Below are 18192 nucleotides of genomic sequence, written 5' to 3' on the forward strand. Positions count from 1 at the left end.
AGCTCCGAACTCTTTTCCAACATTAATACTGAATGCCCTCTGGACTGCACTCAGAAGGAAGCATGTGAGGAGTCAGAAGATGCATCACAATCAGAAGAGGTTGATGGTCAACCCTTGGAAACAGGAAGGTATAAGGGCATCGTCTACACTCGATGTGAGAAGGAACTTCCACTTGTCTCTACTCCCTGTCCAGACCTTAATATGCCTCCTACTTCCTCACAGATGTTGGCTGTCAGGAGGTGTACTCAGGCTTGACACCCACTTGACAAATGAGTCAGCTACAAAAAATTTTCACTGGATTTTCAATTGTTTTTGACAGCCATAAACAAAGAAGATGAACCTTTTACCTTTTATCAAGATGCCAACTCAAAGAAGTGGATTGAAGTGATGAATGAAGAAATGGAAGCTCTACATGAATATGGTACTTGGGAGGTTGTTTCCAGACCACCCAATAGAAATGCAGTTGGATCGAAATGGGTGTACAAGATTAAATATAAACCTGATGGGAGTATTGAAAGGTACAAAGCTAGACTTGTTGCCAAAGGATTCACACAAGAGCAAGGGCAGGATTTTGATGAAACTTTTAGTCCTGTGGTGAAAATGGGGACCATTCGAATTGTGTTGGGTCTAGCTGTTGAACATGGATGAATATTAAGTCAGTTAGATGTTAAAAATGCCTTCCTGTATGGAGATCTCAAGGAGGAAGTTTATATGGAGCAGCCCGCAGGATATACAGAATAAGATACTAATCAATACATGTGTAAATTGAAACGAGCGATATATGGTTTGAAACAAGCATCTCGTTCTTGGTTCGAGAGTTTTTCACTTGTTATACAGAGACATGGCTTCTCTAGGTCTATTCTTGACCATTCATTATTTATCTACAAGAAGCAGAGTGTGACCACACTCCTATTGATATATGTAGATGACATCATCATTACAGGTAACTGCGAAACTCATATTGAGGAAGTAAAGAAATTGTTGAATCAGGGATTTAAAATGAAGGATCTGGGAGATCTACGATATTTTCTTGGGGTGAAAGTCGACAAGACATGCAATACACTTACTCTCACTCAACACAAGTACACAGTGAATATTCTTAGCAGAGCAGATATGATGAATTGCAAACCCTTGGCAACCCCAAGTGTCATACATCAAAAGCTGAGCTCTAAAGAGGGAGACTTATATGAAGATCCTACTAGATACCGCACAATACCTAACATTCACTCGACCCGACATAGTGTATTCTGTCAATCAGTTATCTCAATTTATGCATGAACCTCGTACATCACATATGGAGGCAGTTAAGAGAATACTAAGATATTTAAAAGCACTGCCGGCGATGGACTTGTGTACATAAAAAGTGGGCTGAATCAAGGCGCACATGAGATCATTGTTTATGTTGACGCTGATTGGGCAGGGAATCCAGATGAATGCCGATCAGTATCTGGTTATTGCAGTTTTCTTGGGTGAAACCTAGTTTCTTGGAGCAGTAGAAAGCAGAAAGCCATAGCTAGATCGAGCACAGAGGCCAGATACAGATCGATGGCTTCCGCGACTGCAGAGGCTACATGGATAACACATCTCCTCACAGAGATAGGAGAATCGATTGCTCGATCACTCTTACTATGTGACAACCAAAGTGCCATCAATATGTCATTCAATCCTATTTATCATAGTCGAGCAAAACACATTGATATAGACCAACATTTTGTAAGCCAAAAGGTCGAAGAAAAAGAAATTGAGCCCAATTTTGTCCGAACAGAAGAACAAGTTGCAGATATATTCACAAAAGGATTAACAAAGGACAAGTTTTGGATGTTAAAAGGCAAGTTGTTCATGATCCAAGATCATGTACAACTTGAGGGAGGGTGAAAAAAATCGTTTATGGATCTGGATCCAATCCAGACCCGTATCCATATAAGAGTTGTATTATGTTGTAATTTTAAATATTCATTAAAGGGTATTTCTGTACCCTAATATTTGTAATCTCTTATGTACGTATGTTTTGAATAGATCAGTCATGTATGCTTGATTCATCCGTGACCTTCTGCAGCTCTCTTTCTCTTTCACTTGTTTTCCTCCTTGCACATGTAAATCTGGAGTTCACCTCTTAACAGTTCTTTCACTAGTGGATGGACTGTGAAGGGAGCTTGACTATGTAGTGTAGCTCTTTAGCAACTAAGACCTACAACTGAAGTGCATTGTAACTGGCCATCTTATTCAACCCTTATTTAAAATGTGCTTATCTTTTTCTTTTTTCATTAGATAGATGGTTATAACATGTGTGTGTGTCTCTGTACGGGTGCGGTTGCTTATCACTTCTTATTAATGAAATCTTTCCTACATGCTTCTTTCTTTTTCATTGATGATTGCAAAAGTTAACCATTTATTGTGAGGACATGTTATTATAAATTTGCTATGGAAATATGGAGCCAAATCTTGCAGATTTCTGGGCAGGAAGATGTTCGACTTCAAGTAGCACATTAATCTATTTCTTTGACTTTGTGGTGAGATCATGCTTATATGACGAATTAGAGGTGGAAATCATTTACTTTGCTGCCTTTATTTTAATCATAATATATGTTCACCTTCTCTTTATGCTTACATTGATATTCAAGTTCACTGCTTTGCACCTCATGTTATATGCTGCATTTCCTGATATGAGGTTGGTATAATACACAGGTATGCCTCTGAATCAAATATTGTCCGTTATGCCAAAATTGCTATGCATTTGAAAGATAAGACAGTTAGGGATGTAGCTCTGAGATGCAAGTGGATGTCGGTGAGTAGTAGTAGTGGTGCATTTGTTTGCTCTTTGTCTCTTTTATTTCATGATTGTACATTTTTATTTATTATCCACGTGATAATGTTGATAGCCTCAATGTTCTTTGGAAATATTTAAGGGTATGCATTATTGCATAGTTGATGTTTGTCTTATCCATTGTTTAGTTAAAATAAGGCACTAAAGATTATTTCAAGAATATCATTTTTTCCCTCTACTTATGATAACTCATTCATTTCTAATTAATAGTGGTTTGCTGCAAGGTTGTAAAATAGATATTGTAACTAGTACTGTGCATGCTAAATTCGACATCATGAATTATTTCCTGTTACAATTAAAATATATAATTAATAAATGTTTAGAAATAATAAAAAAAGAATTTATGATATGAATGAAGCCAATTAAATTTTTGAAATTGCATTCTATCTTAGATTCTATAGAATATAAGCATTTATATGTTTGTTAACTCTTCCTTTTCTTTCCAAGTAAATCTCTAACATCTCAGTAATTTTATCCTACTTCTCTGTATGCTTGCAAACTTTCCTTGATTTTTGAAGTTTGTGTGGATGTATATTTTCTAATGATGATGGCTGACTTTCTTTCGGTGTTTCTTCTTTAGCATCTTTATGTCCTACCTGCAAGATAACATATCTGTTAAAAATGTAAATGTATATACATATGTGTACATATATGTATTTGTATACACACACACACATATATATATATACATATATGTATATATATATGTTAGGTTAGTACCTAACTAGTAAATAGTAACTAGGTTAGTCTTCTTTTCTTTTACTTTTTAGTTTCTTTTCAGCTAAGAGAGGCATTGGAGAGAGAGCTCAACGGCTCTATTGGAGCTGTTGGGACCTCTCCCAACATCTCTCTTGTAGACCTTTGTTTGTGTATAAATAGGGGTGAAACCCCCTCTCAAATGTAAGCTTCTTTCATGGGTTGAAACCAATAAAAGTATTGTTTTTTCATTCCTTGTTGTTGAGCTGTTTAGTGGGTGTTTGTGAGTGAAGCCATTTGTGGTTCTTTGTATGTTGTTTTTGGTATTTTGGTGAAACTCTTTTGAGTGTCCACTTTTGGTGATTTAGTGAATATCTTCGGAGGAACTCATTTCCTTTCATGGTATCAGAGCTTGGTGATCAAGCTGAAATTGTTTTTGGTACATTGGGAAGTGTGCCACTCCAAATTTGAAAGTGTTGAAGATCTCTTGCAATCTCTATTCAAAGTGCTCGTGATTGGTGGTGTTTGCTTGGTGGTGGATGTTAAAAATATGTATACATGTATGTATATACCTATGGATACATACATATATGCATATATATAGTTATTAATCTTGTAATAGTTAAATTATCTATAGGGGAATTTTAATCATTTTCCTTTATAATAAATGGTTTATTAAAACAATTATTTTTATTTTTTTGCTTTTGTAATTAGAGGAGCCATTAGGGCCTCTATGGTCTTTTTGACCATAGAGTCGTTGGGGGTCCCAATGCTCAGAAATCTGACCGTTGGGAGCTCTCAATGACTCTATTGGGAGCCCCAATGGTCTCTCCTCTCCTTTTTCTCATGTATAAATAGTGGTGTGACCCCCCCTATTCTTTATGCTTTTACTCAAGCACTTTTTCAATAAGATCCTATATTCTTTTACTCTTGTGTTTGCCCTTTGTTCTCTATTTGTATTGTCCCTTAGTGGACTTGTGCTTGTGCACATTGTGAGTTTGATTAGCCCTTAGTGGCATTGGCTTGTGCATTTTTTGTGATTGCCATCTTGTAAGCCCTTAGTGACATTGTTTTTATCACTTTTGTTATTTCATTACATGGTATCAAAGCCATCAAGTTATTGAGGAAGTGTATCTTCAAAGTGATCGTGTGTTCACGGTGATTCAAAGTGAGGAAAAGCTTCTTCAAACATGCTTTTGCACATTATTTCTTCTTCCACTTTCTCTTACTATCCCTCTCTTTAAGAATTGAGCATGAACAAAAAGTTGATCTCTCCTTCAAGGTAAATGGCACAAATTACATGATATGGGCATCCGCTATGAAGAACAATTTTAAAGGAAAGAGACTTTGGGTTTGGAGGTATGTCATGGGCATCATCCCGAAACCACAACTGAAGCTCACAAAAAAAGGAGATCAAGAGAAAGCTTTAGAAGTTGATGCACGTATGAAAGCCATTCAGGACCATCAAACTAAGGTAGAGGATTGGGAAAGTAACCATGCCAAGATTTTTGCATGATTTATGAACAATGTTGAGATCAAATTATGTGCCAAATTTTGTATAGCCAATAAGGCTTGATTCTTTTTTAAGGGTATGTATACCCAAAAAGATCTTGCAAGACATTTTCTTGCAAAAAAAGATACGAACAATCAAACAAGGTGAAATGAGCGTTTGTGATTATTTTAGCTCTCTTGGCCCACTTTGGGACAAATTACCTCTTCTTGAACCCAGTTGCTAGTGAAGATGTGGAGCTAAGGAGAGAACAAATGAAAAAAAAATAAATTTTTTGAATTTTTTCTTGGGCTTAGGCCCGACTTTGAGCAAGTAAGATCTTCTCTTTTCCGTAGAACTAAAGCTCTTACGTTGGAAGATGTGGTTGCCAAAGTTTGCCAAGAAGAAACTCGTCTTGGTATGATTAATAGGGAGATGAAGTATTGGCCGTCTCTAAACTCTACAATCATGTTAAATCTTACAAGCTTCCACACTTTGGGAGGCAAAATAACTATAATGGTGGGTATAGGAAAGCCATTTGTTCCATTGTTATGAACCGAGACACAAGGCCAAATTGTCTAACTTAATGATACCTCAAAAAACAAAGTAGCTTCCGTTGATGAAACTATACCAAACTAAGAAAAATCTATTAGAAGAGGAGACACTTTTTTATTTACCCAACTACCGGAGGCACTCCAACAACTACTTAAATCTCTATCAACTTCGGGGGACGTGATGCAACATCTTCCTCTCATCTAGGTATATGTTCTTAAATCCTTGACTCAGGAAATTCTTTTCATATGACTCCATATGAAAATAGTCTATCTAATATTTGCACTAATTCAAAAGGTTCCTGTGTTTCCATTGCCGATGGAATATCCGTGCAAATTAAAAGATCAAAACTTTTGTGTCCCAAAAATTTGAGTTATTCCAAAATTAAATTTAAATCTTTTTTCGGTTTCTCAAACATCCGATTATGGATGAGAAATCTCCTTCTCATTTAAGGGTTGCTTAATGCAGGATCTCCGGTCCGGGAAGTGGATTGGGCAAGGCCATAGGAGAGGAGATCTCTACTGCATAAAATATTTTAATCTCCCTTCAAAATCATTTTGTAACTATGTCCAAGATAAATACATTGAAACTTGGCATAAGAGACTTGGACATCCAAGCTATTAAAAATGTATCTTTCCCTTTTGGGATTTTTTTTTGTAATGAGAAAGAATTAATTTGCAAGGATTGTATTTTTGAAAAAATGAAAGCTATTCCATTTAAATAGAACATTTGTCTCTAAAAGACCTTTTAAATTATTGCATTCCGATGTTTGAGGACCTTCTTCGATCATATTAAAATGAGGTTATTCATATTATGTTACATTTATTGATGATTTCACTAGATATGTGTGGATTTACTTCCTTAATCTCAAATCTGATGTATTTTCTTGTTTTAAAGAATTTCACATGATTATTAAAAATCAATTTCAAGGCAATATTTCCATCCTTAGACCCGACTCGAGTGGAGAATACCTATCAAATGAATTTCAAAATTATTTGAAACAAAATGGGATTTGTTATAAAAAATCTTGTCAAAGAATTCGCCAACAAAATGTACTAGCCGAAAGAACATAGACATATTATGAAAACTGCTAGGACCTTATCTCTAAAAACGTTCCAAAGAGTGTTTGGGCCGAGGCCGTTTTAACATCAACTTGATAAATAGAATGCCCTCATCATCCCTTCAAAATATTTCTCCATATGAAAAACTATTTGAAAGAACTCCCGATTATAAACGTTTGAGAATTTTTGGTTACTAATGTTTTGTCCTTTTACACAAGAAAGACAAATTATCTCCAAAAGCCATTGAATGTGTCTTCTTGAGTTACGGAGAAAATAAAAAAAGTTTTAGATGCTTTGACTTCAAGAATAACAAACTCTATGTTTATAAGGATGTTACCTTTTTAGAAAATGAAAATGGATTTGAGATAACTAAGGAAAAAGAGAAAGTAGATTATAACTTCTTATTTGATTTCTTGCCACAAGAGGAATTAACCTCTTGTGATGTTTCTTCAAATGATAATTTCTTGAGTGATAATAGTGATAATGATGGGCATTCTAATGTTGAAAATGCCAAATCAAGTAATGATAATATTATTGATAAACCAATACAAGTGTATACCCGATGTGAGCAAAAGAACCCTCCAAGTGTCGTAGAAAAATATACACATGATTCCTCTATAGAAGAAATCCCACCTAGAAGATACAATCGTGTCTCTATTCCACCTAGTAGGTTTGTATCATATGATACTTTGACACCAAATTATAGAGCATGCTTAATAACCTTACATTCCTACTATGAACCATCATACTATAACGATGCTAAAAATATTCCACATTGGGTTGAAGCAATGAATGTAGAATTAGATGCTCTTAAAAGGGCTAATACTTGGGAAGTAACTTCATTACACTTAGGGAAGAAAGCTATAGGATATAGATGAGTTTTTAAGGTTAAAACCAAGAGTGATGGGGACGCTAGAAAGATATAAAGCCGGGTTAGTTTCAAAAGAATATTCTCAAGAATATAGAATTGACTATGAGAAAACCTTTGCTCCAGTAGCTAGAATGACAAGTGTTAGGGCCTTCATAGCAGTTGCTTCAATAAAAAAATAACCGATATATCAACTTGATGTAAAAAATGCTTTTCTTAATGGAGAATTAAGTGAGGAGGTTTATATGAATCCTCCATCGAGAGTTAGTATTGAAAATGGTAAAATTCTTAAACCGAAAAAGGCCTTGTATGGCCTTAAACCGGTCCCAAAGGCCTGGTATGATAGATTTAGTAGTGTCATGTTTTTTTTGGGTTTTCATTCCTGTTATACTGACACTGCCCTTTTTATTAAAAATACAGGTACCAAAGTATTCATACTTCTACTTTATTATGTATATGATATGATAATCACCCTAAGTGACCAACAGGGAGTTAATGATATTAAAAATATTTAAAAAAAATTTGACATGTCTGATTTGGGTTATTTGAGATATTTTCTAGGCATTGAAGTTGCATACTCTCCTAGAGTGTATATTTTGTCTCAAATGAAGCTTGTTGCTGACATTTGCACTAAGTATGAAATTTTCGATGACAAAAAAGTAGAAACTTCTGAAGTGATCAATGCTAAGTTAAGGCTTGAAGATGAGACTCTCCCTGAAGATCCTACACCCTATCATCAGTTGATCGGGGCACTCACTTACTTATCCATCACCATGCCAGATATAGCTCATGCAATTCATTCCGTCAGTCAGTTTCAGTGTGCTCCGACCATTGTACATGAGTGCTATGTTAAGAATCATCCGATACATCAAGAATACCATCACTAAAGGGCTTTTCTTATCCTCTTCTTCCTTTTTGGATTTATTTGCTTATATTGATGCTGATTGGGGAGAAAATCTTAATGATAGAATCTCAACTATAGGTTTTTGTGTGTTTTCAGGAGATTCTCTAATTTCGTGGAGGTGCAAGAAGCAACAAAAAGTATCCTTGTCCTCAAACAAAGCTGAATATCAGTCAATGACTAAAACAAAAATGGAACTTGTATGGTTGCGAAGTCTTCTCAAAGATATGGGTGTAATCATCTCTTTTTCTTCGAAGTTGTGTTGTGATAATAAAAGTGCAATCTACATTCCAAGTAATCACATCTTTCATGAGCGTATTAAACACATTGAAATGGATTGCCATTATGTCAGAAATGAATATTTGAGAGGAACTATTACATTGCCATGTCACATCAGAATACCAGCTTGCAAATTTCTTAACTAAAACTCTTCCTGCACCTCATTTTATTTTCTTCCTTAACAAACTTTTGGTTATTTAACCATAAGTTTGAGAGGGAGTGTTAAAATATATGTATACATGCATGAATATACCTATGTAAACGTACATATATTTATATATATATATATAGTTATTAATCTTGTAATAGTTAAATGCCCTATTGGGGCACTTTAGTCATTTTCCTTTATAATAAAACTATTTATTAAAAAAGTTGTTTTTATTTTTTTATTTTTAGTTTTGTAATTAGAGGAGCCATTAGGGGCTCTATGGTCTTTTTGACCATAGAGTCATGGGACTCCCAACAGTCAGAAATCTGATCGTTGGGAGCTCCCAACGACTCTATTGGGAGCCCCCAATGGTCTCTCTCTTCTCTCCTTTTTCTCATGTATAAATAGGGGTGTGAGCCCCCCTATTCTTTACGTTTTTACTCAAGCACTTTCTCGGTAAAATCCTATATTCTTTTACTCTTGTTTTTGCCTTTTGTTGGCTATTTGTGTTGTCCCTTAGTGGACTTGTGCTTGTGCACATTGTGAGCGTGATTATCCCTTAGTGGCATTAGCTTGTGTGCGCACTTTTTGTGATTGTCATCTTGTAAACCCTTAGTGGCATTGTTTTTATCACTTTCACTATTTCATTACAGTAAAGTGCTCGTGACTTCCACCCTTTACTCTCGTTGTTTTTTCTCTTCTTTCTATACTTCTCTTTATTCTTTTCTTTTGTTTATATCCTTGTAAAATTGAATGAGAATGAAAATGTCTTCATAAAATCCATTAAGCTCAATGATTCAAACTACCTAACATGGGCTTCAATTATAGCACCTTATATAAGGGAAAGGGTCGTGGGGATTATTTGATGGGACCGATCCGGAACCCAAGCTAATCCTCACCAAAGTAGGAGAGAAAGAGGTACCTCTTATGGAGGGTGAGAAAAATAAGGCAATGACCACTTATGATTCGTATTGTTATTATTATTTTATCTATATTTCAAATATATTTGTTTCTTTGTATATTGTTTCATTTTTTTATTTAACTCTGTGTGTGAGTTTTCATTATTTTACAACTCTTGATCTGAGTTAGTGATCCACCCTATTCTCAACCATCTGATTGTTTCTAATACTAAAGAATCTCTGTGGTTTTTTATTATTATATGTTCTGAAAGCAGTTGGGTTATTTAAATGTTAGGCAAATATGCGCTGGTGTTGTTAAAGGTTTTTCCACGATTTATGAATCAGGCATTTGTCCACTGTTTGAAGCTGAAATAATCAAGTTATTAATGACTGGGTGAAACAACTGCTGTTCCATGTCAGCTTTTTGTTTAACAAAATTTCTTCTTTAATATATGCACCACCACTTGTTCTCTACTTCTTGAAGGCCTAAAAGCTCATAAGCTTGTATATGGAATACTTGTTAGATGTTTCTTGCGGTTAAATACTTTGTAATTTTTTTGTCTCTTAGTTGTATGCTAAGTTGCAACCTTTTTATTTTTCTCAGAGAAAGGAAAGTGGAAAGAAGAGAAAAGGTGAGGACTACAGCTTGTCCAAGAAAAGTAAAGATAAGAAGGTGAGATATAGGATCCTTCATGTGGAATCCTTAATTTGTTCATGGTGCCAAGATTTGAAGATTTGGTTATTGTTGGGTCTGATTGTCCTTATTTTTTTTTTCTGATGATGGGTGATGTGGCTTTCTGTGGCTGTTAGGAGATATGTTGTAGCTACTGAGTGTAGTGGATCTTAAGGAAAAAAAGGTTCAATGATTTTATTTCAGATGCATAGTGGTTCCAATAACATTGCTCTTGTTCTTTACGGGAGTTGATTTGCATGATTGGTTTGTGCGTGTGTGTGTGCGTGCACATGTTTGTTTGTCTAATAGTTGCCAATCATTAATATCAGCAAGGGTTTCTATTGGGAGAATTCAAAAAGAATTTTAAAAGTAGCTCATTTTTAGGAAAGATGATTGGTTTCATAAGAAAAGAAAGATATTTAGAAAAGTATCATGATAATGTCACTATATTGTGTGCTTATTTTGCTTGAACTTCAAGCATATACCAAATGGAATTAGACAGCTGTCTATCAGTCTGGCTCTCTATAGACACTTTAATGGTGGTCATCTCATGCATTGGAGTAGAACTGAGAATTGCATCATCTCAGGATATGAAAGGAACCTATAACAGAAGAGATAGCATTCTCTGACAGAATGAGAAATGGTGAATTAAGTAGTTTTCTTTTTTTTCTCCACCAGGAATGTGTGGTCTTTCTGCAACTACTGAGCTACCATAATCCTGTCAAAGTAACATGTTTTTGCTGTGTGTCTTCCAGGAAATGCTATAAAATCTGTTGCAATGAATATCTGGGAATCTGTTCAGACTTGCATTATTAGCATCAAGAGCTTGTTGTTTAACTGACTTTAAATTTCAGTCATTCTTCTGTTGTTTTCATCTACCGAATGCATTACTGGTGGAGTCAACCTTTTCTCCATGTTTATGATACAAAGTTCATTGCATACAAGCCATATGTACTGCTGGCAAACTGATTGATCTTGTGTTATTTTGAAGGAAAAAATTAATGATCCAGCAAAACCAAGTAACTTGGTAGCAAGGCAGAATGTTCCTTCGTATGCCATGGCAATGCTTCCTATGGATAATGATGATGGTATTTCATACAATGGTTAGTAGCATAAATATTTGTACCTTGTGCATCACACCTAAAACTTAATGTGTTGGTTTAGATGCAGATTGTTTGATTTATTGAAAATGCACTAGCAATTTGAACCTCTTATGATTTTATAGAAGCTTATGAGAACCTTATATTATTTCTGATTTGAACATTGTAAAATTTTCGAGAAGTTCTGCAAGTAAAGGGGAACGGCTAACAAATGCAACGGAGAAATGTATATTTGCAAGTTTACTTTTGTGTGGAATGACATTCTAATTCCCTCATCATGGGCATGTCCGGTTGAATTTATCTCTTTGTTGTTGATCTACTTGTGCATTCTATGTAATTCCAACAATTTTCCTTGGTAGTTAATTTGTTCTGTAAAGTTGGCCATTTCTTCCTAGCATGTATGGTACCACACTGGTGGATGTTGTATCCCTTAAAGTTCCTTAATTTTGTACTTCGTTAAAATTTGTTAGCCAGTGATAGATCATCACAAGTATTTTTTTTGTATTCTTTTTCAAGTAGGACCTCACTAAGTGCGCATAAGTACAGGAGTGCCAGAACATGTCCAATCATGTCTAGACTTTTTCCTGCATATATGTCATGCCTTTCTCCTGTGTATCTTTATCTGTATATGGTTTATCATGCATTACAAGCCAGTCAAAGATCCAACCCTCTCTAAATGGCTGCTTACAGTGTTGATTGCTCAAGGGTGAACTTGTGGCATGAATTGAAGATCTTCCTAGTCTTAAGTCTTCCTGCTCATTTTTCTAAGTTTGTTCTTGAAGTTTTCTTCTAAATTATTGATCAAAATTGATAAATTAAGACTAATATATTTTGAAAGGATTTTAAATTAAATGATATCTGCAACTTATCGCAGAAGAAGAATCCAACTGATGTTATTAGAAATCCAAAAGTAGAATGTGGTAGGCACATTTATGGAAATGTAGAGAGAAGTGCATATTTCAGAGACTTGATAATAAGGCAAAAAATGTATCATTGATACATGCATGATAATCAGATTACTGAAAGGATGGATGACATGTTGGGCAGAGGTATGCACATGCTTTTTCAGTTAGATTTATCACTGTTTGAGAGTTGGACAATGAGGTTGCAGCCACAGATTCCACATATGAAGCAAGAAAAATGGATTTGTCACTTTTTATAGCACTTGTTTGGGTTGGTTCAGTCACTTTTTACCCAATTCCACACTGAAAGGTGTTTGGGAAGAGAACCTCCACTTCAATACACCTGCGAAACTTAATTAGGTGGTAGTCCAAAGCACCGTTGGAGTGGATGCCAGAGTGGGTGTCAGTGATGCCTTTTCAAATTACCACCTCCCTATGGTGGCAGTTGGTTCGAAGGGTTAGAGGCACTTCCTATGCGAACACCCTCAAATACCATTTCTTCATTCTCCCAAACAAAACTTGATGCTATGGATTCCACACTTCCACTCTGATGGTGCTCCAATGGTGGGCTTTCAAACAGAGACTGAGATCATTATCCTGTATAACTTGCTATCTGTCTCCATGGCTCCAATAATAGGTAATTTTGGCATCTCAAGGAGTCACTCTATGTAAACCACTGGCATGACAAGGTCCAACATGTTTCTTTAGTGACTTGAACCTAATATCTCGTGAAGGTCACTGTCTATGTTCTTTGCCTGATCAGAATTTTCCAAGCCATCCCTGTACATATAGGAATATCCCAATATACCCTAGTTTGCCCTTTCGAAATTTGTAAGCTCCTAGGCATTCTACAGAATTCCAACATTCACAGCTATGTCACATAGGTGCGGGGTGTGGGGAGGGTATATATATATATATATATATATATATATATATATATATATATATATATATAATTTTTAACAGTTTTAAGTTTACACTACGTGTATGTGTGCATTTATGTATTTATATATATGATATAAAACTGGACTTGGTTAGGATTAACTGAATATACTTTTGGATAGAAATAGACCTCAGTGTGGTTGACTTCACCTGGGACAAAGGAAACCGTGTCCAAGTGTTGCACCCGCATGGATGCGGGTGCGGTGCCCTGTTAGAAGAGTCCGTGTTACATAGATTCACAATGAAAAATGATCATGAGAATGTGAATGGTGTTACCAAAGAAATTCTAATAATCTATTCCTATGTTGAAACTAATTTCTCTCTACAGTTGATTTATCCTATTAATGCTTCATGTTGTGAGATGATAATGATGCATTTTCAAAACAATGGCATTTAGTTAACCAAGAAGGGAAAACAAAGGACATCTAAAACACAGAACGAAACTATGGTCATAAGACAAAAAGTGAAGGTAAAAAATGGAGGGAATACAGAAACGGATAAAAGAAGAAAATGAAGAAGTCAAACAAGTAGAACAGAACTGAGGAAGAAAAGGAAAAGCAAGAGCAGTGGAAGAAGGAGAAAAGAGAAAAGGAGGAAGGGAGAAAAAAGAGAGAGGTGAAAAAGAAATGGAATTAGTAGGTTGAGAAATTAAGAAATTAAAGAGCAAAGAAGAAGAAAATAAAGGAGTTATGGTCATAGTTAAGAACAAATGACCATAAATTTATTATTCTTGACAGTCTGTATTTTTATGCTAATTTCTTTTATCTTCTCTTTTCCATTTTGAGGCTCTGTTTGGGAGCCTTGAATCAGAGGTGTATTGCAGTTTCCATAGTGCTCTCATGCTCTCTTACTGTTTGGGAGTGTGGTGGTATTGCCGAAGACACTGAATTGGGAAGGGTGTTGGCAGCTCCAACACCACATTTCAACACCATTCACAAAGGATTTTTTTGGCAACTTTCCTCAACACCACATTTTGGGAACATATGGAAATGATGTTTTCATCTCAATGCAGGGCTCTCAAACAAAATATTGGAAATGGAAACTTCCAACCACTGGGAATATCTGCAGAATGAGGTCTATGATGTTCCAAAGATATCTTAATTTGCTACAGTATTTAGGTTACTCAGGCTAGGGTAAAGTAATTCCAAGTTTGTCAAGTAGATCAACCTCTACGATTTCTGAGTTGCTGGTATCCTCATTCTCCAACCAAGATCTTTATTTGAAATTTTTACTTAGAATGGAATGATGTTATTCTCACCAATAATCATTTGATATTCCATAACTTATACATGATGGGGCATTGCATTTATATAATTTACTGTGTTCAATACCTGACACTATAAATTTTTTTTTGCAGAGATTGGTGGTGCAACTGGGCAACTTCTTGAACAAAATGCACAGTTTTTCAATCAGATTACAAGTAATCTTGCATCTTTCCAGGTAAACCTTATGTTCAATTCTCTTCTTCTTCTCAAAAGGTTGCATGTTTATTTTTAGACCTGTGAAAAAAAGTATGCTGTGAAGTCCTGTGGCTTTGACGTTAATACACATTACACATTCATGGGAATGCGCTGTCACTATTTATGTAATGCATTCCACTGCTATGCCATATACATCATATGTCCCTCTCTCCCGTATATGAACACACACATGCATACAAAGGCATGCAGATGTTGGAGCCGTCAGCATTGCTTATGCATACTGTTTCATATTCTCAGATGCAAACTTCATACCCACCAAGTTCATTTGCTTGCAGATCCAGGAAAACATAAGTCTCTTCTGTCAAACTCGGGACAACATTCTCACAATCTTAAACGAGTAAGACTCTCTCTCTCTCTCATGCTTGTATTTGTTCATTGAACGTGCATAAAAGTGCTAATGGGTAATTCTTTGCACAGCTTGAAAGATATTCCAGAAGTAATGAAGCAGATGCCGCCACTTCCAGTGAAGGTGAACGAAGAGCTTGCCAACTCCATCCTACCCCCAACCACTCTCCCCATGCCACCTTGAGCGCCTATGTTTTCATTTCTAAACCAACTTTTTAGTTCCTTCGTCTGCTTGTTACAAGTTGCGCTATGAGCGGATCATCAAGATGGCAGGCATGCAGTCCAGTGGCCCTGTGATTGTAGCCTGCATTCTGTTGAAATTGGTACCCCTTTCTTTCTCTGTGGTTAATTATTTTTTCCCCCAAGCTTGTACCAATCATCTTGTTCATTCGCACATAATAATTTGGACATAGTGGACTGGAAGGACAATCTGTTCCTTTTTGGGTGGGTTGGTTGCCATTTTTGGTTTCCATGCTGGAGGAGGTGAGGCAGGTTATATATGCCGTTGCTGAGGAAAACGATCTTGTGTATACACGCTGAGGATATTAGTACATATGGCATTTCCAACCTCTCTCTCTCTCTCTCTCTCTCTCTCTCTCTCTCTCCCTCTTGTATGGTTTAGGAACCAATGTATGTCCAAGTGTTTAAGCAATCTCCTAAGCCCCTACCTGATCCAATCATATAACTAGTTGGATATTGTGTAGGAGTTTTCAAATCCAAGTCTGATGAAAATCCCAAGATATCAAAATTCTGCCTGGGCTATTTTTCATATTTATATCTGAAAAAGTACAGGGGGTTTTGTAAAACCCCCTCCGGCAAAGTCGCCGGAGGGGATAAGCGTTTAAAAAAAAAATGTTTTCCAATTGGAAAACCGTTCGAAGCTTCGAGAGGGGTGAGGATAAACCTCACCCCCGAAATCCGCGGGAGGGTGGGGGAGGTTTATCCTCAGCCCCTCACCCTGCGTGAGGGTTATAAAAACCCTCATGCAGACCCTCCTTCTGCACCCTGCATCGAGAGAGATCAAGAGAGATAGAGAGAAGCACTTACCGGATTCCGACAACGGCGACGACAGCAAGGTGAGCGCCTTCCTCCCCTTCTCCAGCTTCTTCTTCTTCGTTCTTTTTCTTTTTCGTCAAAGCAAAGGGGGTCGGCAGCCATTGCTGCTGGCGAGTTGTAGAAAAAAAAAGATTCTGAGAGAGAAAGAGAGAGAAAGAGGAGGGGGGCGGCCGATGTCGGTGGCCGACCCCTCCTGTCGGGAAAATAGACAGAGAAGGGCTGGCTTTGGCGGCCGACCCCTCTCTGTAAGAAGAAGGGGGACAGAAAGAGAGGGGGGGGGGGGAGACCGGGTCGGTCCAAGGTGACCAGACCGAGCCCGCCGGTCTGGGTCGTGCCTAGACCAAGCCTGTAAAAAAAAAAAAGGGTCGGGTCGGCTTGGTTGCGACCCAGACCGAACCGGGTTGCACCCAGATCGAACTGAGACGAGTTGGAAAAAAATATAAAAATATAAATAAAACAATTTTTTTAAGGTTGGGTGAACCGGTCGGGTCGAACCGGTTCAGACTAAACCAGTTCAGATAGAACTAGTTCTAGTGGAATCGATTCAGACCGAATCGGGTCTGAACTGAACCGATTTGGACGAACCCGAGTCAGGCCGAACCTGTTCGATCTAACTGAATCTGGGTTCTCAGCTTGAATCCAGTTGGATCTGGACCTATTTTGAATCCAGACTGACTGTTTTGGATTTGATTGGATTATTCCTGGATTCATTTCAGAATTGGGTCTAGATCAGACTGTTCTGGATCCATTCAGACAATTCGGGATCCAGTCAGACTGTCTTGGATCCAGTAAGAGGGTATGGATCCTGTTCTGGATCCAGTCAAGCTATTCTGGATCCAATTAGAATATTCTGGATCCAGTCAGACTTTTCTAGATCCAGTCAAATAGTTTTGGATCTGGATAAGTGCTGGATCTAGATCCAAGCAGACAGGGTTTGGATCCAGATTAGAATTGGATTCAGATCGGATCATAAGATAGTCTCAAGTTGTCTCAAAATCCGAAATGACCAAAATATTCAATTGGATACCCGAGATTCATTTCAGTAAAATGGACATATCTTCGCACTCCGAACTCAGAATCAAGTGAGGTTTGGTGCGTTGGATTCGTATTGAAGAGGAGAATCTATTGGTCTATAAAATTCAGTCAAATTAGTAATACAGAAATTGAGGTTTCTTGAGTGAATTCGAGAGGGGTGTTTTCATAATTTTGTAAGAGGTTTTGTGAATTAATTCAATTATGTTGGTTCAATGACCAAATCTTACTGTTAGAGCATCTTGAGACTTGGTTTTGGTGACAGCACGATGTTCGCACTTGAGGTAAGAGATATTATGAGCAATTCTTAGAAATAAATAAACATTTTTACGTTGCATATATTTGTAATGTTATAGAGGTTATGTGATTAACATGATAGTTTAGAATGAGACCATGACATGTATAAAACTTTCATGCTTGACATTATGAGTTGATTTATATACATATTTGTGTTGATATGCATATTATTTGTGATATGTCATGCATGATAGAAAGAAATTGTATTTCAATAGCATGTCTATATGATCATTAATATCATGCATTGTGATGAAACTAAGTTAGATTAGAGTCCCATTTAGTTCATTCATGTAGTATGAATGGATATTGTAAGATCAGCATGCAGGACCCCTTAAATCCCGGAAGTGGCGACCTGTGGCAAGGGCTACCTGGTTCGCGGCCAGAGTGCAACCATCACGGAGAGTGGGCCGTCGGTGATTTAACGATGTAGGGACACTACATCATTGCATGCTAAGTAAGAGAAGGTGTGAGTCCTAAGGTCAGCATGAGATTAAGAATGAGATTTTTGTGATCAGTCACAACAACACTCGTGAGAGAGCGAGTGCATTACAAATTTGTGAATGTGGTTTAATGTGTGAACTTAGTTATGACTTAGGATTTCACTCACACTGGTTTGGGACTCTGGAGAACCATAGATGATTGATAAC

The 18192-nt window shown here is 36.8% G+C and overlaps 1 protein-coding gene across 1 annotated transcript in view; it reads left to right on the forward strand.

Moving 5' to 3' along the window:
• Nucleotides 1–15727, forward strand: part of LOC149811790 (uncharacterized) — a 78554-nt gene extending 62827 nt beyond the window's left edge. Inside the window, exons 2-7 of the mRNA XM_089993733.1 lie at nt 2686–2785; nt 10322–10390; nt 11382–11493; nt 14692–14774; nt 15091–15152; nt 15233–15727. Coding sequence (XP_089849859.1) covers nt 2686–2785; nt 10322–10390; nt 11382–11493; nt 14692–14774; nt 15091–15152; nt 15233–15344 — 538 coding nt within the window. The 3' untranslated portion in view covers nt 15345–15727. The remainder of the gene's footprint in view (nt 1–2685; nt 2786–10321; nt 10391–11381; nt 11494–14691; nt 14775–15090; nt 15153–15232) is intronic.
• Nucleotides 15728–18192: the final 2465 nt, after the last annotated feature.

This window comes from Nuphar pumila, chromosome 17 (assembly GCF_984573655.1).
Source record: "Nuphar pumila chromosome 17, dmNupPumi1.hap1.1, whole genome shotgun sequence".
Taxonomy (NCBI): domain Eukaryota; kingdom Viridiplantae; phylum Streptophyta; class Magnoliopsida; order Nymphaeales; family Nymphaeaceae; genus Nuphar; species Nuphar pumila.